The sequence below is a fragment of the Scyliorhinus canicula genome, chromosome 4, assembly GCF_902713615.1.
Source record: "Scyliorhinus canicula chromosome 4, sScyCan1.1, whole genome shotgun sequence".
NCBI classification, from domain to species: Eukaryota; Metazoa; Chordata; class Chondrichthyes; order Carcharhiniformes; family Scyliorhinidae; genus Scyliorhinus; species Scyliorhinus canicula.
In genome coordinates, this window is record NC_052149.1 from 51,681,498 (window position 1) to 51,705,183 (window position 23,686).

The window sequence follows — 23,686 nt, forward strand, 5'->3', positions numbered from 1 at the left end:
CCTAGTCAGAAAGCCATACATTCATTATTTCAAATTACGGCAAGATTTGAATTTATTTGGTCACCTTTAACCCATTGACAAAATGTTTTATCTTTCCCCACTGGCACCACTTTGGTTTACTGAATATAGAAATACTACATACAGGCATTAATTTTTTTATTTTAGCTTTGTTGAATATTTAACACTCCAAGTATTCTACCGGGATATCTTGCAATTCTATTGTGATTTTTCACAGAAGGCACAAAAACGTAATCACTAGCAACAGTAGCCATTTGGCCTTCAAGCCTGCCCCGCCACTCAACATGATGATGCTGATCTGATTGTGGCTTCAACTCCACTAGCCCAACCACCCACCTAACTCTTGACTCCCTTGTAGGTCAAAATCTGTCCAACTCGGACTTGATTAAATTCAATGATCCACTGCTCCCTGGGGGTGGAGAATTCCAAAGATTAATGGCCCTCTTAGAGAAGGCATTGCTCCTCCCCTTATTTTGAAACTGTGCCCCCTAGTTCTAGCTTCCTCCGCAAGGGAAAACATTCCCTCACTATCTACATAAGATCACCGCTCATTCTTCTGAATATCAATGAGGATAGGCCCAATATTTTCAAAAGACAACCCCTTCATCCTGGGAAACAACTTGGCCAACCTTCTCTGAATTGCCTGCAATGCAACTATGCCCCTTCTTAAAAAAGGAGACCAAATTGTACACAGTACTCCAAGTTTGGTCTCACCGATGAATGAATATAAGCAGTTCCTCATTATCAATACTTAAAAATGGTTGTATCACAACAGACATGAGTCTTGTGTTGATATTTTTTAAGCAAGCAAGCATTTATCAGTGCATGTCGCGCTTTTGGAACATGTCAACCCTCTAAATATAACTACAATATTGCTCTATGTCCAGTTCTTTTTGAATGGGAGATTCCAATGAGTCACATTAATGCTTGAATAACATATTATGAGGGAGGAGTCTGCACTAGGATTTATTATGCAAACAATACAATAAATCACAATCATCTGAAATAAGTAAGAAACTTTATTCAATGTGTTTATTTAAGCGCTTCCTCAGGGTACACATTTTTGTTCAGAAATGGCCAGAGAGTACTGCAGGATGCATCGCTACCATAAAACATAGCACCAAACAGGATATAAAAGTAAAACAAAAATATCCATTCCAAAATGTATATGTCTTGTAATGTCTGGACAGAAGTTTTGGAATACTGCTTCAACAAAAAGCATTGAGCATGTTGTATCACCAACAAGGAACCTTGATCCTCACAGTTTGAAGCAATCATGTATGATTCAATCCCTTGTGCTGCCAATTTCTCAATCTCAGCTCTATTGTTATGGGGAGGTATAGTGGAAATCAGGCAACACTCAGTGTGATGAAAGGAAAATTGGAGATATGTACATACTGGTACAGACTGTCACTGGGGACAGCAGTAAGTCGTCTTCCTCTGGCTCAATGGCCATTGGGGGCTCAAAAAGGAAGAATTCGATCGAAAATGTGTACTCACGCATTAAAAATAGGGAACTGTTGAACTCTCTCAAGGGAAAAGCCTGCCAATATCAGATATTTCAGTTGAATCTATATAATCATTAGAGAGACATAAACAATGATTGTAAGTGAAACACATTTACCTTTCTCTGTCTTGGAACAGAGCCAACCATGACACCACTGCATCTTTCCATCAAAACGTACAGTACTTGAACTGGATATTTCTCGACATTCTTTGCTGCCTGAAGAATGTATCATTCACGCTCTTCGTATTTACCAATAATATTTTGGTGGAGCAAGAATGCTGCATTTTAACCCGACACACTTGTTGGAAACTAGAGGGCAGTTAAAAATGCCATGAATGCCTTATTCACCAGTTCCCCACCTAGTTGACTGTGAATCCGATTTAATCCTGCTCTTCAAAACAGACAGCAAAAGCACCTGCCTGAAACTAGTGGAGTCCTTTAACTGCACAGATCAGGATCAAATTACATCATCAGGCACCAAATAGAATTTAAATTCTGACCTTCACGGAGATATCACTGCAGCTTTCTCACTCGGTGAAAATATCGTGAAGAGACCATTTAAAGAAGTTTCTTTTTAAAAAGTGCTTGTGGGGGCGGAAGGAACAGGAATGTCCATCCAGACCCAACAAGGAAAGTTTATTTCTCCCTTCCCCTGGTTTAGACTGTCCCTTTCCTCACCGAGACGGCCTCAAATCATCTATTTGTCATTTTAGCCAGCAAGGTTTCCGCTCCCAAACACCAACCAGGTGCCACTTTTCAAATATCTCAGGCAGGACACTGATAAGGGCTCATTTGCCATTTGTTTCCTTCATCCCAATTCCCACTCCCCTTTTAGAATACAAAAATGCACTATTCTGCGTGTGATGTCGCTTTAGGAAGCTTTGTAATATGGTGCTGGTTTAGCACCGTGGGCTAAACAGCTGGTATGTAATGCAGAACAATGCCAGCAGCGCGGGTTCAATTCACACACCGGTCTCCCTGAACAAGCGCCGGAATGTGGCGACTAGGGGCTTTTCACAGTAACTTCATTGAAGCCTACTTGTAACAATAAGTAATTATTATTAAATACTGATTTTACTGATCATTTAATCCATAATAAAACATTTCTTTCTGCTTTTCATGAATTGACCTAGTATTCTTTGTTTGTGTAATATAATCAAATCACTTGTTTAAAGTTTACTTAAAAATGTAAAGGTTAATATCGGATAGGTAATGTTTTAAAAATCAAAATAATTGCAATACTGTACAAACAATGACGGAACTCTCTGTCTTACCTACTACATGTCGCTTATTAACGTATTTACACAGTTACTTTAGAGCACAAACTAAACTTGAGTTCCACCTCAACAAAAAACTAAAAAGTGACAGACAGTTTGTTCCACCTCTTAATGCCTTTTTTTACATGAGGAAAGCGCAACCTATATTCAAGCAAACCTGGTGTCACGGGGAATTAATGTGTGAACTGCACAGGAGAGAATAGATAAAACAAAAAACAGTTGTTAAATAGTGGTGTAAAGTTGAACTATGTAACATTAGTCATTACACAGCAAGGGGTTAAATCACAATTCATCTTTTTGTTTCACAATGAGTTGCCTCACTAGCGATGCAATCTTCGGCTTTATTTCTGCAACTGAAAGAGAAGTTTCCCATACGTCTACCACCTCGCCATTCACGTCCACAAGATACTTCCAGAAATTCCAGGTGGGTTCCTTGCCAGAGGAGTCTATAATTAAATGCAGAAATAACTCTCATTATGGATATTGTATCGGTCTGTTGATTTATTGCATGGTAATTTTGATGAAAACATTTAAATGGTTGTCTTCATCGACAATTGCCAATTATATAGTGCCTGTGAGTAAAATCTGACACTGAGCCACACAAGAGGAAAGTAGGGCTTGTGACCTAAAGCTTGCTCAAAGTTAATCTTGTCGAGTGGGTTTCAAGAAGTATCTTAAAGGAGCAAGAGGTAAAGATGTTTAGCAAGGGAATGTCAGAGTTTTGGGCCTATGGAATTGTAAGATTGGAGACATGGAAACATGCCAGATCTGGAGGAGCACAGTGATCTCATAGGGTTGTAATGCAGGAGGGGTTACAATGAATAAAGCAATTCAGTTATTGGGACATTTTAAAGAGCAACATTAAGCAAAGGTAGTTAGGTATGTTTCCTTTATTAACTATTAGTGTGACCGCACGTAGAATACGGAGTACAAATATTTATTTTTCTTTTTACATGGAACGTGGGTTTCGCTAGCAAGGCCAGCATGTTGATTGCTCATAACTTTTTAAGTGCCCATTCTTTTTTTTTTCCAATTTAGCATGGCCAATCCACCTACCCTGCACATCTTTGGGTTGTGGGGGTGAGACCCACGCAGACACGGGAGACAGTGCAAACACCACACGAACAATGACCCAGGGCCGGGATTGAACCTTGGCGGCGTGAGGCAGCAATGCTAGCCACTGCGCCACCATGCCGCTTGATTGCTCATACCTAATTGTCCTTGAGACGGTAGTGGTAAGCCACCACTTTAGTACATGTGGTGTAGGTACACTAACAATGCTGTTAGGGAGGGATGTGGACTAGCAACAGTGAAGGAATAGTGATATAGGGTGATAATGGATTAGTGTAGATGGGCTTTAGATTGCTTTCACAGGTTGGCGCAACATTGAGGGCCGAAGGGCCTGTACTGCGCTGTTATGTTCTATTGTTCTAATTCAGTGGAAACATTTCTAAATGTCATTTTGGGCATGTTTGGCAGAGTGTTACTCGACGGCTGCACTTACCGCCAAAAATCAACCCCCACATGAGTCTCGCTGTCACTGGCTGTCTTGGTGTCTGATTCACCAGACTCACGCATCAGCGTCTCGCCACTAACAAGGGGGAGCTGTTTTTAAATGCTCCCTCACAAGTCACCCCCTGTTAACACACAAGCATGGCAGCATGCAGACCTGCTCTTCATTTTGGGGTTGCCGGCCTGGCCAGTTTTCTCGATGCTGTGGATGTGAGACAGGACATCCTGTTCCCCCGAGGAGGTCATAGGCCCAGCAGCAGGGTCAGCAACGGTGCCTGTGAGGCATGGGCAGCATGACCAGGAGGACCGCCGTCCAATGTCAGAAGAAGACCAACAACGTCCATCGAACAGCAAGTTACCACCTCTCTCCTGGCATCAGTTCCGCCTGCCACCCCTCAAATACCCAATCTCTCTCTCTCCCTCCCCCCCCCCAGATCCCTGGCTGACAACTCTCACCCTCCCCACATGATTCTTTGTGCACGTACCTCGGTACCACCTGGCACCCAGTAGCACAACCCATTCATGTCGGGGTGCAGTGCCCAGACTCCCCTGACCTATCAAGCTCACAACGCCCTCTCCTCATCCCTGCAAGAGAAGATAGCCCATAATAAATAGGAAAGGGCCAAGGTGGGGTGATGGAATACCAGAGGTCCGAGTCCTCATCCCCTATGAGGAACGGGCCCTGGAGATCACAGGGTTGACGGGAGGAGGGAGCAGTCACCGACAGCAAGGCTGGCCTGCGCCACAGAGATGAGCCCCCCCCCCCCCCTTCACCCAGATGATCGGTCTCAAGAGAGTAATTCACGTCAGCCAAAGCTATCCTTTCCTCTCACTGACCACATGTCCACCACCTCGCAGGATCTCCACCTGATGAAGGTGGGCCATCTGGAGTCATTCTCCCGCTGCCACCCAAGAGACCACCTTGGAGGAGAGCGCCATGGAGAACACCGGCGAGGCGCCACAACTATCACCCCCACCAGCACAGAGACACACATCTCAGTGGGCTATATTGTTGGAGGGGCTTCTGGGGCACAATCTGGTGAGAACCACACAGTGGCTGATGCACATAAGGTGGAGGCAGGAACATCCAAGGGAGACAGCAGCTGGCAGCTGGAGGTCTCAACTGGGTTCAGTCAGATCCTGAGCTTCTGGACAAGGATCTCCCAGAGCTGATGCAGATGATAGGACAGAGCCGTGACATTCAGAGGAGAACTTGGATGGTGTTCACATGGATCTGCTGCGCTTGCCCTTCAGGTGGTAGAGGTCATGGATTTGGAAGATGTCCATAGTCACCAAAGTATAAAAAGAATAGTGAACCTATTGAAATGATATAGCAGAGAGCAAACAGAATGATTGTCGGGATGGAGGGATTAGATTATGAGGAACAGCTATGCAAACTGGGCATGATGCCAGCAGAAAAGAGGTCAAGAGGTGTTTTGATTACAGGTTTTAGGATTCTAAAGGGACCGGAATATGTAGAACATGATGAGCTTTTTCACCTTGTCCAGAACAGTAGTATTCAGAACGCAGTCTCTGCTTAAATTGGGATAAATTCCAAACTAATCCATAATTTCAGGAAGTGATTATGTCTGTGGAACAAGCGCCATATGGTGGATACAGATAATGGGCGTGATCCTACGGCTACGCTGAGCCAGAAAAGCAGCTTGCTGCGGCATAGCGTGGCCATTGAAAGCCGGGTGACTACACTCTCGGGATCTACCCGGCTCGCAACATCCAAAGCAATCTCGCGAGATGTTGTGATGTGAATCCTGCCCACAATGGGTGGAATCACTTTTTAACAAATCTGCATATTAAAGCGAGGTAGTAAGCCTTACTCTAATGTGCTGATTCCTGAGGTACCAGAGGCTTTAGGATTCAACCCAGTTCGCCTCATAGACCGCGGGTGAGTGCCATTTAGTATTGGTCCCCACAAATGGGGACCAAACGGAACGGCACTCATGGGAGGTTTCCAAAAGGATTGGAGGCCCCCAGCTGCATGCCCTTTGGGCAGGGTGGTGCCCTGGCATTGCTGGTGCCAACTGGGTGCCAAACTGCCCAGGTACCCAGGTGTCATTTCAAGCTCAGTAAGAAGTCTTACAACACCAGGTTAAAGTCCAACAGGTTTGTTTCAAACACGAGCTTTCGGAGCACGGCTCCTTCTTCAGGTGAATCTGAACATCATGGCTATCATTTCAAGCTGGCATGGGTGCTGCCAAGGTGGCATTGTTTGTTTGGGTTGGGGTGGGGGAGGTCGGAGATTGTTTTGAGGGCCTCAGAGATTGGGAGACTTGCCGATCTCTCGCTACAATGGGGAGTTCTGCCGAGCGGATCTCCCCACTGTAGAAAACAGGGCTATGTGCAGCCTCGGACGCGCGTTCCCTGTTTAGGCCCCATATTCAACCCAGGTCATGCCCAATGTTTATTCATTCAAATGCAAAGTAGATCAATTTATTTCAGAAAGTTATATTTTAGGGAGCAGTATACGAGGAATTTGAGATCCGGGGTACGTCATACATGCAAAGGGACTGCTTAAATTTCAGGAGTATTTTCAGGTACAGCAACTTAATAGAACAGAAATCAACGCGGGGCAAATTAAAAGGGGGTGCTTCTCATGGGAGAACAGCCCAAAAAATAACAAAGAGAAATCGAAACTTAAGAAGAAACATCAAATCAAAATGTGGGAAAAGGAGTCGATAAAACAATACAACCCCTGCGGTGCCCACCGAGCACGGAAGGTTGGGATATATGTTGATTGCATGCTTGGGAGGGGCAAGGTAGTTTTGGATTTATGTGCCTAAACCTTTTCACCATTGGGGGTGGTTTCTTCATGGCATGTTGGAATAACGCAGGTGCAGATGTGATGCCAAATTGAAGACTTTTATATCTGAATGGTCTCATGTGTCACAATTGTTAAATATTGTTACAAATCGGGATCTACATTGATCTGGAAATAAGCTTGACTGGCCTCCAGCCAACCCAGCAAGTAAATCTTCCTTTCCCAAAGAATGTTGGGCCTGTGGAAAAGGGAACCAGCCCCTGCAGTCACAGTGTTTTACTGATTTATTTCAAGCACGTGCTGGAGCATTTCATAGCTGCTTCAATTTCAAGCCATTCCCCAGCTATCCCCGTCAGTGGAGGGGATAGCTGGGCATTACAATTACTAGGCAAGAGAAGAAAGAAATTTGGCTCCTGATCCTGATTGTGATATGTGCTGCACTGCTGTGTGAAATTGCTCCACAGTTTGACAAGTAATCTTTCTGGATAACATGAACCTATAAGCAGTGATACCAGAAAATGTTATTTAACAAGCAATATTTTCCTGGCTTATTTTACTGCCCAATTTCAAAGAATGTTGTATATATGGTTAAGTTTAAAATTCTAGCCTTGCTTTTCATCAGGTCTGGAAATACTACAGAGCTATAAAATTAGATTTTTTTTTTAAAAGCACAGCAGTGATAGTAACATATTCTCTTTTATCTGTTCTCTATCTGGAAGCCTAGGGAAGACGCCCTCTCATCAGAGTGTTAACATTTATATTTAAATGGTTCCCAATGCAGCCCCTCTTCCCATTTTCAATCTCTTCGAGGTTCCAATCAATTGCAACACAAATTTCAACGACAGTGGGCGCAATTCTCCCCAAATATTTCTACGTTAATTGTGGCGGGTTTGCCGGCGACTTCCCCACCACTGTTCAGTGACACTAAGTCGCTTTTTTGAGCCCTGGGGAGTTTCTCACCGGTTTAGCCCATAACTTAGAATTTTTTTTAGCACTGGGGAGCTGAACTCAGAGATCGGGCCACCATTTTTGAAAGGGTGCCCAATCTCTAAGTGAGCTTGTGGGTCCCCCATACCCCCACCCATGGGCAATGTCACCCCCCCCCCTCCCCACACACACATGGACAGTATCTCACACTCCCCAAGCGAATACACCCTGCTATGGAGTCACTGAGGGCCCTCCTCTTCAGGCCTCTCCAAGCCCCCTTACAGCATCTCTTCCCTTCCAGGAGTCCCACTCGTCACCCCCCTAACCTACCAGAGACCCCTACTTACCTGCCCTGCACTCCACACCCTTCAAAGCCCCCCTCCACCCTCATTTCATGGGCCTGGCCCCCCTCAGCCCATGACCATTGGCAGTGCTCCTGCTGGCTAGGCAATGCCATCCTGGCACCTTGGCAGGGCTAAGGTGGCAGTGCCAAGGTGCCCACGCTCCATGGGGATGGCCAGGGAGCCACCCTACACTTGTCCTGACCACCCTGGGATCTCCGATGGCCTGGGAGGACCCCCGGTCCCGTTCCTCCTGGTCCACATTTGTGTGGATCAACACTGATCGGCGCCCGGCTGCAGCCTCCCTGGGGAGGCCGGAGAATCGAGGGAGGCCGGTGGATCCGGGGCAGGTAGGTAATAATTATAATAAATTTTATTAGTGTCATAAGTAGGCTTTTATTAACACTGCAATGAAAAGTTGGAGCTCATGGAGCGGAGGAAGGCCAATGCCGTGGCCTTCGTCTTTCTGATTGCACGGTGGCGAATTTTACTGGAGTGGTGGTTGGCATTGCCACCGGAAGTAGCGGCATGGTTGGGTGACCTGTACGGCTTCCTGAGGTTGGAGAAGATAAAGTATGAGTTAAGGGGCTCAGCAGGGGTGTTTGAGAAAAGGTGGGGGGTGTTGTGACCATGTTTGAGGAGCTATTCGTCTCAGGGGTGTGGAGTGTGGGTGGAGGGGTGACAAAATGGAAAAATCTGTACAGACTGTGTAGTTGATTGTTGGGAAGTATGTTTCCCAGGGTGTTTATTGCCTGTAACCTGCTTTGATACATGTTTGTAAAAAAGATACATTTAAAAAAATACACTGCAATGAAGTTACTGTGAAAAGCCCCTAGTTGCCACACCATGACGCCTGTCCAGGTACAGGGAGGGAGAATTCAGAATGTCCAATTCACCTAATAAACACGTCTTTCAGGACTTGGGGGAGGAAACCGGAGCACCCGGAGGAAACCCTCACAGACCTTGGGGCCTCACGGTAGCATGGTGGTTAGCATCAATGCTTCACAGCTCCAGGGTCCCAGGTTCGATTCCCGGCTGGGTCACTGTCTGTGTGGAGTCTGCACGTCCTCCCTGTGTGTGCGTGGGTTTCCTCCGGGTGCTCCGGTTTCCTCCCACAGTCCAAAGATGTGCGGGTTAGGTGGGTTGGACATGCTAAATTGCCCGTAGTGTAAGGTTAATGGGGGGGATTGTTGGGTTACGGGTATACGGGTTACGTGGGTTTAAGTAGGGTGATCATTGCTCGGCACAACATCGAGGGCCGAAGGGCCTGTTCTGTGCTGTACTGTTCTATGTTCTATGTTCTACATGGGGAGAACATGGAGACTCCACAGTCAGTGACCTGCTGCACGATCAATTGCACAAAGATGAGTGTTGAATACAACTGAGGTTTTATTACACTAAGATGTGTGGCCACCTACAGCAGCTGGCGAAATGGCTGCTGTATGGGGAGCGCACATATTTATACTCCGCCTACTGGGCGGAGCCAGCAGACAGGGACTACCCCCCGAACCTGTAGTATAGGGTCTTACCGCACATCTCCTAATATATACAACAGTGGTGATTACCACATGACCCAAGCTGGCAATCAAACCCGTGACCCCGGCACTGTGAAGCAACAGTGTTAACCACTGTGCTACCGTGCCACCCTGTCATAAGTAGGTTTACGACTTACTTCCAGGAGCAGTGTTTGTTCACGCCCATTTGGAGCGGTGTTCCGACTCCAACATCTTGTGGGACTTCAGTGAATCCCGCGAGGCGCGGAGGCTGTTGGGAATCTCGCTGGAGGCCTCTCCCCGGATTCTCCAGCAGCAAGGTGCTCACGCTTGAGCACAACACGGCCAGAGAATCGCGCCCAGTATCTCTTCATCTCAGGCATTCAGCAACTTCCTGGTTTAAATAATAAGGGCACTTTCCCAGGTTACTGCTTCTGTAGGAGCTTGTCCATTGGAAGTGCATGTTGAAAATAAGGACAAGAACAGAGCACAGATTTTTGACCAATAATTTAAACGTTGAAAATCTCCAACATCTCTTGATTCCCAAACTGATTACAAGGGAATCCCAGGACATTAAAATGCATTGGGCCTAGTTCCCGCTGCAGCTCTTTGTAGTGGTTTTTTGTGAAGCCACAATCACTGGCAACATTAACTACTAATGAGACCTGAAAAAGAGACACAAAATGACTGCAATTAAGGATTAAATAAATTGCCACAAAACAGACTTGTAAGAAAAGTTATAGGTCAAGGAATAAAAGGGACAGTAGCAACGGGGATACAAAATTGGCTGAATAATAGGAAACAGAGTAATGGTCAATGGGATTTTCCATTAATCCATCCCCACGGCGCTGGGAAACTTGCAGCAGAGCTGTGCTGCTGGTGAGAACAGGGAATCCCAACGGCCGGAGAATTCCGGCCAGTATCTCTGTTCATGTTTCATGTCTGCTCAGTGCAGCATAGAGCCGGAAATTCAAACCAGCATGATATTGGACGGCACGGTAGCACAGTGGGTAGCACTGTTGCTTCACAGTACCAGGGTCCCAGGTTTGATTCCCGGGTTGGATCACTGTCTGTGCGGAGTCTGCACATTGTCCGTGTCTGCGTGGGTTTCCTCTGGGTGGTCCAGTTTCCTCCCACAAGTCCCGAAAGATGTGCTGTTAGGTAATTTGGACATTCTGAATTCTCCCTCTATGTACCCGAACAGGCGCCTGAATGTGGCGACTAGGGGCTTTTCGCAGCAACTTAATTGCAGTGTCAATCACAGAATTTACAGTTCAGAAGGAGGCCATTTGACCCATCGAGTCTGCACCGGCCCTTGGAAAGAGCATCCCACTCAAGCCCACGTCTCCACCCGAACCCCGTAACCCCACCTTTGGACAGTGGGAGGAAACCGGAGCACCCGGCGGAAACCCATGCAGACATGGGGAGAGCGTGCAGACTCCGCACAGACAGTAATGTAATGTTAATGTAAGTCAACTTGTGACAATAAAGATTATTTTAAAAAAATAAAAAAAATTTAGAGTACCCAATTCATTTTTTCCAATTAAGGGGCAATTTAGCGTGTTCAATCCACCGACCCTGCACATCTTTGGGTTGTGGGGGCGAAACCCACGCAAACACGGGGAGAATGTGCAAACTCCACACGGACAGTGACCCAGAGCCGGGATCGAACCTGGGACCTCGGCGCCGTGAGGCTGCAGTGCTAACCCACTGCGCCACCGTGCTGCCCTGACAATAAAGATTATTATTACACTATTAAAATACAGTACTCTGAGGAGGGATGATATAGGTTCTATGGAGAATGAGGTTGAATCCATTTGGGTAGAAATGAGAAATTCTAAGAAGAAAAAGACACTGATAGGAGTAGTCTATAGGCCACCAAATAATAGCATCACACTGGGACGGGCAGTAAATGAAGAGATAACTAATGCCTGTGAAAAGGGACAGCAGTTATAATGGGAGATTTTAATCTGCATATAGATTGGTCAAATCAGCTCGGTCAGGGTAGCCTTGAAGAGGAGTTCATTGAATGTATTCGGGATATGTTTCTGGAACAATATGTAATGGAATCAACGAGAGAGCAAGCTATCCTAGATCTGGTCCTGTGCAATGAGGCAGGAATAATTAATGACCTCATCGTTAGGGATCCTCTTGGGAGGAGTGATCACAGCATGATTGAATTTAGTATACAGGTGGAGAGTGTGATGATAGAGTCCAATACCAGGGTCCTGTGCTTGAACAAAGGGGACTACGATAGAATGAGGAAGGACCTCGCTAAAGTAGACTGGAAACAAATATTTTATGGTAGGACAGTTGAGGAGCACTGGAGTACTTTCAAATAAATCTTTCATAGTGCTCAACAAAAGTATATTCCCGTGAGAAGGAAGAATTGTAAGAAAAGAGGTAATCTACCATGGGTGTCAAAGGAGATACATGAGGCTGTCAAATTGAAAGAGAAGGCTTACAAAGTGGCCAAGATCAGCGGGAAACTAGAAGATTGGGAAAACTTTAAAGGGTCAGCAGAAAGCCACGAAAAGAGACATAAAGAAAAGTAAGATAGAACACGAAAAAAAACTGGCACAGAATATAAGGACAGATAGCAAAAGTTTTTATAATTATATAAAACTAAAAAGAGTGGCTAAAGTAAACATTGGTCCATTAGAGGATGAGAGTGGTCCTTTAGTTATGGGATATGATGAAATGGCGTAGGCATTGAACAAATATTTTGTATCGGTCTTCACAGTGGAGGACACTAATAACATGCCAGCAATTGACCAAGAGAAGAAGGTAGGTGAGGACTGGAAACCATTACTATCACGAAAGAGCAAGTGTTGTGCAAGCTAATGGAGCTCAGGATAGATAAGTCTCCTGGCCATGATGGAATGCATCCCAGGGTACTTAAAGAGATGGCTGGAGTAATAGCAGATGCACTGGCGGTAATTTTCCAAAATTCGCTGAACACTGGGGCAGTCCCAGAGGATTGGAAAACAGCAAATGTGACACCACTGTTTAAAAAGGGAAGTAGACAAAAGATGGGGAATTATAGACCGGTTAGCTTAACCTCTGTCGTGGGGAAGATGCTTGAGTCTATTATCAAGAAAGAGATAGGAGGGCACCTCGATAGAAATTGTCCCATTGAACGACGCAGCATGGATTCATGAAGGGCAGGTCATGCTTGACGAATCTCTTGGAATTCTAGAAGACATTTCGAGCAAGGTAGACAAAGGGGACCTAGTGGATGTGGTGTACCTAGATTTCCAAAAGGCCTTTGACAAGGTACCGCACAAGAGGCTGCTGCATAAGATAAGGATGCATGGTGTTAAGGGTAGAGTACTAGCATGGATAGAGGATTGGTTGTCTAACAGGAAACAAAGAGTGGGAATAAATGAGTGCTATTCTGGCTGGCAATCAGTGACGAGTGGTGTGCCTCAGGGATCAGTGTTGGGACCACAATTATTTACAATTTATATAGACGATTTGGAGTTGGGAACTACGTGTAAGGTATCCAAGTTTGCAGATGACACGAAGGTGTGTGGCAGAGCAAAGTGTGCTGAGGACTGTACAACCTTACAGAGGAACATTGACACATTGAGTGAGTGGGCAAAGGTCTGGCAGATGGAGTATAATGTCAATAAGTGTGAAGTCGTGCATTTTGGTAGGAGTAACAATAGAACGGGTTATTACTTAAATGGTAAAAAGCTGCAGCATGCTGCTATGCAGAGGGACCTGGGTGTACATGTGCATGAGTCACAGAAGGTTGGTCTGCAGGTGCAACAAGTAATTAGGAAGGCAAATGGAATTTTGTCCCTCGTTGCGAAGGGGATTGAGTTTAAAAGTAGGGAGGTAATGTTGCAGTTGTACAAGGTGCTGGTGAGGCCACACCTGGAGTACTGTGTGCAGTTTTGGTCTCCACACTTGAGAAAGGATGTGCTAGCACTAGAGGGGGTGCAGAGGAGGTTCACTAGGCTGATTCCGGAGTTGAGGGGGTTATCGTCTGAGGAGAGGCTGAGTAGATTGGGATTATATTCACTGGAATTCAGAAGGTTGAGGGGGGATCTAATAGAAACATATAAAATTTTGAAGGGAATGGATAAGATAGAAGTAGAAAGGATGTTTCCACTGGTAGGTGAAAGTAGGACAAGAGGGCATAGCCTCAAGATTAGGGGGAGCAGATTTAGGACTGAATCAAGGAGGAACTTCTTCACTCAGAGGGTGGTTAAAGTATGGAATTCCCTACCGAAAGGAGTAGTAGACGCTACTTCATTGAATATATTTAAAGATAGGGTAGATGTTTTTTTGAAAAATAAAGGAATTACGGGATATGGCGAGAATGCGGGTAAGTGGTTCTGAGACCACGAATAGATCAGCCATGATCTTATAGAATGGCGGAGCAGGCTCAAAGGGCCGGACTGTCTACTTCTGCTCCTAGTTCTTATGAGTGGGATTATGCCCAATTGCTGAATTAAAGCCCCAATTTTAAACATTTACATTTTGGGAAGGAGAGCAGCCACCTTACAGGAAGTCCTGGATCATAGAAATGTGCTCTCTGCTAAAGAATTACAAGGATTATATGCAAGACATTATTTCTGTTGTATTGCCCTCCATGGTTCACCAACAGAGTCACAACTCACCAGGGAAAAAATGATAACTTGAGCAAATTACCGGAGGTCACCTGATGTCTCTGGAAAGGTGGATCAAATTAACAAAGGAAAGCCTGGGGAAACATTGTTCCTGCTTTAAACAGGACCCAACGTCCAAAATATTCAAAACTTCATTTCAGGGTTAAAAAAAAAGAGTGCACTATTTTAAACTGGCCACAAAATGAAATACATTACTAACATGCATTGAGAAGTACCTGAAGCCTGATAAAAAATGATTTTTTTCAGACCAGTGAATGGATAATGGAGAAACCAGCAGAATGTTACCAGAAATTCACTTGTGAACCCGGGTAATCTCTTCTCATGGGGAAACTACTGCACTTTTTGAATAATGCGGACAGATTTTATTGATAATTTGTTTGATATTTCAAGTCAATAGTCACTCCTAATTTTGAGTGAATCTCATTCTTACCTGTTAAATATTTGAATGCTGCATTCGCCCCAGGGCCTTTGACATTGATCTTACTGAATATTGGAAAGGTGACTCCATAGATTCTTCGTACAAACTTTTCAATCTCTTGGTCAGGCCCTGGCTCTTGATTCCCAAACTGGTTACAAGGGAATCCCAGGACATTAAAATGCATTGGACCTAGTTCCCGCTGTAACTGCTGTAGTTCTTTGTAGTGGCTTTCTGTGAAGCCACACTCACTGGCAACATTAACAACTAATGAGACCTGAAAAAGTCAAGCAGAGACACAAAATGACTGTAATTATGGATTAAATAAACTGCCACAAAACAGACTTGTAAGAAAAGTTATAGCTCAAGGAATAAAAGGGACAGTAGCAACGGGGATACAAAATTGGCTGAATAATAGGAACCAGAGTAATGGTCAGTGGATATTTTTCAGGCTGAAGGAAGGTTTGTGTTACCTGATGTTGGGACTTTTGCTAAATCTTGATGAGCATGGGACAATTTCAAAGGTTGCAGATGACACAAAACTTGAAAACATTGTAAACTATGAGGTTGACAGTGTAGAACTTCAAATGGACGTAGATAAGTTGGTGGAGTGGGCAGATAGGTGGCAGATGAAGGTTAATGTGGAGAAATGTGAGTTGATGCATTTTGGTAGGAAGAACATGAAGAGATTCTCTAGCCACGTTGAGCTCAAGCGAGAGCACAACGCGGCTGGAGAATCTCGGGAGAAGCCACCAGCGGGCCTCCCGACAGGCTCCCAGCCTCACGTGATTCAACAAAGTTACGCGAGATGTCGGAGTCGGAACTGCCCCCAAAATGGGCGGGACCAAATGACGCTCACGGAAGTAGGTCGTAAACCTACTGACGACCTACGTGCCCAGAATCCACCAGCCTCCCTCAATTCTCCGAAATGTGGACCAGGCAGAACGGCACCCGGGGTGCAGGGGCTCCCAAGCCATCAGAGACCTCTGGGTGGTCAGGGTAAGGGCAGGGTGGCTCCCTGGCGCTCCCCCTGGAAACTGGGAACCCTGGCACTGCCAAGGTGCCCGGATGACACTGCCAAGCTGCCAGGACCATTGCCTGGGTGCCAGTGCAAGGGTGCCTGAGTGCCAGGTTGGCACTGCCAAGGGTCAGGGACCAAGGGGGGCCATGCCCAAAAAATGAGGGTGAGGGGGAGTTTGAAGGATGGGGAGTGCAGGGCAGGCAAGTAGGGGCCTCCGGGAGATTGGGTGGGGTGGCAGGTGGAGACCCTGGAAGGGAGGGGGGCTTGGTAAAGAGACCCCAGAGCAGGGTATCCTCACTTGAGGGGGGTTATGGGGTAGTGTCCATGCGTGGGGGAGTGACAATGCCCATGGGTGGGGGGTGTGGGGGACCCCCAAACTCACTTAGAGATTGGGGGACCCTTTCAAAACGGCAGGCTGTTCTCGGTGTTCAGCTCCCCAGGGCTAAGCTGGCGAGAAACTTCTGAGGGCCCAAAAAAGTGACTCTTGGGCGCAATTCTCCGGCCTCGTTACACTCATGCTCAAGCGTAACAGGGCCGGTGAATAGCGGTAGAGGCCAAGAATGAGATCCGCAATGGGAGACAGTTTGCGATGAAACCGGCCCGCTCCCGTAGGCGAAAACAGGATCTTGTCATAGCGTGTCAAGAAACCAATTATCACCATTTAAGCCCTGCTTGTCTGCCCCACTGATCACCCATATCCCCCACCAGTTGCTGAGGACTCTGGCTGTGCAGCTGAAGGCTATCGCTAATAGGGAACCGGCAATCATGGTTAAGTGAGCACTTGACACATGCCAAGTGGATTCCTGTGGGTGGGCGAGTCATGAAGCATGGGGGAGTCATTGCCTAGCATTCCAATTGCACCTTGCTGCCTGGACACTGTGCTTGAAGCAAAGGAGATTTACCAGGATGCTGCCTGGTTTGCAGGATAAGTCTTATGAGGAAAGGTTGAGGGAGCTAGTGCTTTTCTCTTTGGAGCGGAGGAGGATGAGAGGCGACTTAATTGAGGTTCATAAAATGATGAGGGGGATAGACAGAGTGAACGTTCAGAGACTATTTCCTCGGGTGGATGTAGCTGTTACAAGGGGGCATAACTATAAGATTCAGGGTGGGAGATATAGGAGGGATATCCGAGGTAGGTTCTTTACTCAGAGAGTGGTTAAGGTGTGGAATGGACTGCCTGCTGTGATAGTGGAGTCGGACACTTTAGGAACTTTCAAGCGGTTATTGGATAGGCACATGGAGCAAACTAGAATGACAGGGAGTGGGATAGCTTGATCTTGGTTTCAGACAATTCTCGGCACAACATCGAGGGCCGAAGGGCCTGTTCTGTGCTGTACTGTTCTATATGAATGCTGTTGGAGACAACACCGCACACACAGCAGCCAACATCCGAACACCCAGGGGATAGGACACAGCTCCGGGGACATGTCCACAACCGGAGGGTGGGTGGCTGCTATGTGGAGGGGGCTTGCCTGGAGAGATGAGCAAAGGGTCCAGGGGGTTTGCCACATTGCAGAAAAAAGTGACAGTGGTTGTGCAAACTCCGCACAGACAGTGACCCAAGACGGGAATCGAACCTAGGACCCTGGCACTGTGAAGCAATAGTGTCTGTGCGGAGTCTGCACATTCTCCCCCATGTCTGCGTGTATTGACTCCTGGTGCTCCAGTTTCCTCCCACAAGTTCCGGAAGACGTGCTTGCTAGGTAAATTGGGCATTCCGAATTCTCCCAGTGTACCCGAACAGGTGCCATGTGTGACGATGAGGGGATTTTCACAGCCTGCTTGGAGAAATTCGAAGTGTTGCCCATTCGCTTGGGAGGATAAGAAAATAAGTCGTAAAAAGCACATGAGCTGCTCAAACACTGGCATTGGTAAAAACAGTGCATGTGGGGTTTGTGTGTTCAGACTTTCATATAAGGGCTTATGTGAGAAAAGCTAACCCATAGAATGCTACCAGACTGTTACAAAAAGTGCCTGCTCTGTCTTGTGTTATTATGATGAAAAAAAAACTAATTTCTGTTTTTTTTAATAATGGCTATACTTGGTAAAAGAGTTACATGATTCATAGATGTAGAGTTATTTATTTCTGTTTAGATTTTTTAAAATGTTCTTTAAATTTTTCTTTCAAAACCCAAGAGAAAGAGGGGAATCTGTCAATGTTAATCACAGTGTATGGAAATTGCTAGTTAAACAAGTGACAGTGATTATCCTGTAAATACAGGTGGCTGGAACACTTTGGTGTGGGAGCTTGGGTACGAGGAAGTGTCTTTTGTGATGAATGTATAAATTGTTACATATTGTATTCTTTCATATTTGATGCAGTAATATTTTGTTTGAACATAAACTATATCTATTGGTCAGAGTCATCACTGCTGGGGAGAAGTATCCTCAATTAATAGAAAAAAGTTTCGGGTTCTTGTCCTGTATCCTAACACGTAAATAAACTAGCTTCAACCTAAAAGACCAGACTGGATTGATACTTCCTCCGTAACTCCTGGTAGTGAATAAAACGGAAATATGATGCAGGAAAAGACCATCTGGTCGAGCAACTCTGCCCAACACTCTGATGCATAAAGCATTGAGATCGGATGTCCCCATCAACTAGCAGCCCTGCAATCTCCAGAGAGAAGCATAAGACCCACAAAAACCCAAGGTTAATTTGAGGGAAAAATGGCTCTAGCGACCTTCCACAATCAAAACCATTCCAAAACACCATGGGCGCAATTCTCCAGCTTCATTGTGCTCTCGCTCGAGTGAAACATGGCCAGTGAATAGCGGGAGAGGCAGCAAACAAGAACTGCGCCAGGTGCCAAACCATTTGAGATGCAATCAGCTTGCTCCCATAGGCAAGATCAGGATCCCGCCGTAGTGTGGTGAGAAACCAATTATCACCACTTAAGCCCTATTTCCATAAAATTAACGGGAGCCATCCCAAATCCAACGCCTCCTGTGACTCAGCGGCCTCCCCAGCAAGTTGTCACGCTGGTGCCGATTAGTACTCCTTTTGAAAAACGTGAAACCGGCGGATGGGCTGCTGCGGGAAGCAGAGGAGGTGAGTGGCCACCTTCGCTCACAGCCAATGAGCCCGGGGCACTGGGCTTGCTGCCCCTGTACTCGTTGGGGGGGGGGGGGGGGGGCAGTGGTGCAGTCCTGGTTGTGGGGAGGGGTTGAACATGTGTGTGTCTGCCATGCCAACCCCTGAATCATGTTCCCGTACCAGGACAACCCTAGCCCCTGCCTGTCTGCCCCACCCATCACCGAAATCTGACGCCTGAGGCCTCTGGCCATGTGGTTGAAGGTTGTTGTTAATAGGGAATTGGCAATCATGGTTAAGTGAGTGTTTCACACAACCCAAGTGGATCTCTGTCGGTGGGCGGGCCGGCCATGTAGAATGTGGGGCTCATTGCGTAGCATCCCAATCACACCTTGATGCCTGGACACTGTGCTGGAACACTGCACCACAGACGCAGCAAACCTTTCGATCACCCAGGAGATGGGGCCCAGGCCTGGACACATGTCCGCGGCCATGTATTTGTGGGCAGGCGGGGGACATGTCTGGGGAGATGAAGCATAGGATTGGCGGTCAGCCCATATTGCAGAACAGTCAGAGGCGTCATGCCGGTTGTGGTGAGGGTATTTTAATGTTCCTCGCCCAACTGTACACCACTGCCCGACTATCCCAATGTTGCCCTCCTCATCACCAACACACTCTCCACGCCTTACCCCCCAGTGCACTCAGTGATCCTCAATTGTGTTTGGTCTTACTTGCTCTACTACTGTGTTGAAGTGTATGCCCAGGATGCACATCAGAGGTGGAGGCAACCAGCTGCTCACCACGTCCCATGGCCTTCGATGCCCCTGGTGGGTGTCCTCTGGGGCCGTAGTCCCCCGGCGCACTTGCACAGCTGTGCCACCCTGTCTCGGGTGGTGGCTGCAAGAGGTGGCCTCAACAGAGGGGTAGATCCCGAGGGAGCTGTTGCCCATCATTGCATGTCCATAGGATGGGTCTAGGCTACCACCCAATGCCTCCTCCTCCCAGCGGTGCCCATAGGCCCCTGGGGTTCACTCCAGGTCAGGGGGGCAGCTGGTTTTTGCCCCAGCTGCCCCTGCATCATCTGGCTCTGCACCATGGTGTCTACTCCCTTGACAATGCTCCTCAGTGACTGGGCCATGCTCTGCAGTGCCCACCTGCGACTGAGACAAACTCCGCAGCGCCTCGGCCATGCCTATCTGAGAGCAGGACATGTCCCGCAGCACCTCATCAAGGTCAGCCTGGCATTGGGTCACATCCCCCATCGAGTATGACAGCCTGTCGAGGCCCTCAGCCATGGCCGTCACCAACTGTGCCACGCCTTGGACACCTTCACTCATGCTGCCGACGTTGTGCACCAGGCTGTCCACTGCAGGTGACACCCTAACAGTGTTGGCCTCGGTGTCCCACATTGCCAGTGACATCTCCTGCACCTGTAGCCTCTGGGACTCATCCAATCGACTACGGACCTGCTGGAGTGTCGTTGACATGTCCCGGTCACTCTCAATGTCTTCCTAATGTCTGCATCAGCTCCGGGTAAACCTGTTCCAGAGGCTCAACATCTGACTGGGACCCAGTTGGGTCCTGGGATCCAGCAGTCCTCCAACTGATGTCTCGCCTGGAGGTTCCTGCCTCCACTTGATGTGCATCAGCAACTGTGTGGTGCTCACCAGGTTGTGTCCCACAAGCCTGTCCACTAACGTTTCCCACCGAGGTGTGTGTATCTGCGCTATTGGAGGATGGGGATGACAGCTGTGACGCATCAACTGTGGCTTCCTTGGAGCACTCCCCAGGGTGTTCTCATTGCAGGCAGGGAAGCGGGCTACCCTGGATGGGCCGCACCGTCGGCTGGAGGGCGTGGGGTGGAATGAACACATGGTCAGAGGGAAAGATGGATCATTCAGTTTGGCAATAACAATTCACTTGTGACAGTCCATCTGGGTGGGGCCTGATGGATCCTCACCTATGTGGTGTGCATCGACCTCAGCAGACTCTATTAAATAAACTGACAAAGGAGTAGCATGTCAAGATAAATTGCCGTATTCATTGTGGATTAGTTGTCAAACTTGATACTGATATTGCCAGGTAGTTGTTTTACCAAGACCATCATTTTGAAAGGTTATGTGGGCAAAGTGCATTATTGTAGGCTATCTGTAGCTCTATGGTGTCTGGTTGACAACAGGCCACTGTTTCCTCATTGTGTTTCATCCTGATGGTAATCCTTTGTCAAACTGGATTCTTGACTGACTAGAGTTTTTAAAGGCCTATTCTACACACAACGAGCTCAATGTAATAGTTAACTGATGCACCTCTCAGTGGAAATCAAGGTAACCTGCCTGGTGTTGGGTATGTGACTAAAAAGAGTTTTGTTGTTAACCTTGTGTATTGCCACCAAAGGTCAATTTTTCTTTGTGAATTTCAGGAGGATAAATAATGACAGGCATATAGAAGTCAGACATGAAAGTGGCATTGTAAACTGCTCAGAGTCTTTAATAACTAACCAATAATGTGTAGCATAATAATTTTAATTCAAAAACTAAACAAAATCATAATTCCTATATGCTTGAATAAAGCCATGACAACTGATAGAAGCATTCCTGCTTTCAGCCAGATCTGGTAATCTCGTTCAGTCTAAATAAAAAAATTCTTTCCCCTTTCTTCTTAGCACTGTTTCCAAGGCAACAATTCAGAGGGGGAAAAAGCAACAGGCTCCTCTGGCATTGAACTGACCGTGGGAGGGCTGAGATATGTTAAAAGTGAGTGTATTATCTGAACAATGCCATTAATGGACTCTGAATAGGATTCAAGAGAGTTTCTAATGCTTTGTATATTCACAAGGATACAAGATTTTTTAAAGACAACATCTTTAGGAGCAGTCTTGTAAAAGCAATTGGTAATAAAAATCAGACCAGGCAATAAAACTACGTACAAAACCCACTTCCCATGGAAATGTTGATTATTGTTTATATATTTTCCCTTTTGTATTGACTCCCTATTTCTCTGGTGTCATAGGAGCAAAGTGCATGTAAAACCCTGCAAACAGCTCCAGCCATTCGCCTCCTCCCCAACCCCCATCATCCACATTCGTACACACAAAATCCTGTGATCAACACCTTACATTTGTAAAAAAAAATCATACGTCACCTTTGACACCATATAAAAATTCAATGGTTTTTAAATCTTGTGATTAACAAGGACAATGTTAAAAAGTTAAGATTTCTTTCGGGTATTTTATCTTCTGGAAATTATTAATTGAAAGCTTGACCACATTGCCATTCGAATGTTTTGACTGTGGCTTTGCATTACTTTCAAATGCCATTTTTATTTTAAACTCTTCAATTGATCAATTGCACCCCCTTGTGGATATTCAATACTTAAAATTTTTTTTTTTTAAAAAGAGTACCCAATTTTGTTTTTCAACTAAGGAGCAATTTAGCGTGACCATTTCACCTACCCTGCACATCTTTTTGGGTTGTGGGGGTGCGACCCACATAGACACGGGAAGAATGTGCAAATTCCACATGGACAGTGACCCAGGGCCGGGATTAAACCTGGGTCCTCAGCGCCGTGAGGCAGCAATGCTAACCACTGCACCACACTACTGCCCTAAGGGAATTCAAGAATAAATGGCCATTTTTTTTCAGGAGTTTAGAAAGAGAAACCTTTTTCATGAACTCTGGACATCCCATTGCCAGCAATGCAAGCTGGCTGATATTCCTTGCATTAAATGGTTAGCCTATGAAAGCGTGACATATAACTGCAGTCTCTTTTCATTTAAAGCTAAGAAAGAATAATGGATTTGGCAGAAAATAAGAGGACTTCCATCATAATTTAACTTACTGAAATGCAGCCTGAGGCTTTATTTTATACCAGCCTCATTCCTCCCAGTTGGAGTCAGACAAATTTATCTCCCAACTTGATTTGTTGATTGCTCTTCTGATAGGACACATAAGCATGGCACAGTGGTTAGTACTGCTGCCTCATGGTGCTTCCAGTGGCGGCTATGAAGGAGCAAGTCGCACATTTGGTGGCTCCGGCTCGGGTTGGACGTTTGGACCTTTTCCCCTGATTTTTTACCGGACTTGATTTGAAAAATGGATGACAGAGACAATTGTGAACTGAATTCCCACATCGGTGCATGGAGAGGAGGACCAGAAGTGCTCGCAAAGGCAGAAACAGAAGGACAGAGAAGGCTTGGGCTGAAGCAGCACAGGGAGGAAGCATGGCGGAGGACCAGTCCTCTGGCTTGTCAACCCAGCAGTCAACAGAGCAGTTGATGCAAGTTATCTAGGAGGGCTTCTCCAAGCAGAAGCAAGACTGCTTGGACCTGATTAAAGAAGCAATTTCGTGGCTGGAACTTAGATTGGATGCCCAAGATCGGCGATCCAGAAAGTAGAGAAGGCGCTGGCTGACCAGGAGGAACATCAAACTGCAGTGGAGTTGGAGTTGGGGCGCTGAGAGACCAGCAGAAAAGGCTCCTGGAGAAGGTGGAGGACCTAGAGAACAGGTCCCGCCGGCAGAACCTGAGAATCGTTGGGCTCCCGGTGGGGTCCGAAGGAGCGGACGCTGGGGCATACATAGCGGGCATGTTTGAGAAGCTGTTGGGGGATGGGGCATTCTCCCGACCCTTGGAGGTGGAGAGCTCACAGAGCACTTGCAAGGAAGTCATGATTGGGAGACCCCTAGAGGGCAATGGTGGTGAGATTCCACAGATATCTGGATAAGGAG

General features: G+C 46.5%; 1 protein-coding gene across 1 annotated transcript in view; it reads right to left on the reverse strand.

Moving 5' to 3' along the window:
• Positions 1-1,019: 1,019 nt before the first annotated feature.
• The window catches only part of gpx7 (glutathione peroxidase 7), a 47,678-nt gene continuing 25,011 nt past the window's right edge, over positions 1,020-23,686 (reverse strand). Inside the window, exons 2-3 of the mRNA XM_038794243.1 lie at positions 14,922-15,183; positions 1,020-3,248 (exon numbers count right to left, since the gene is read on the reverse strand). Coding sequence (XP_038650171.1) covers positions 3,085-3,248; positions 14,922-15,183 — 426 coding nt within the window. The 3' untranslated portion in view covers positions 1,020-3,084. The remainder of the gene's footprint in view (positions 3,249-14,921; positions 15,184-23,686) is intronic.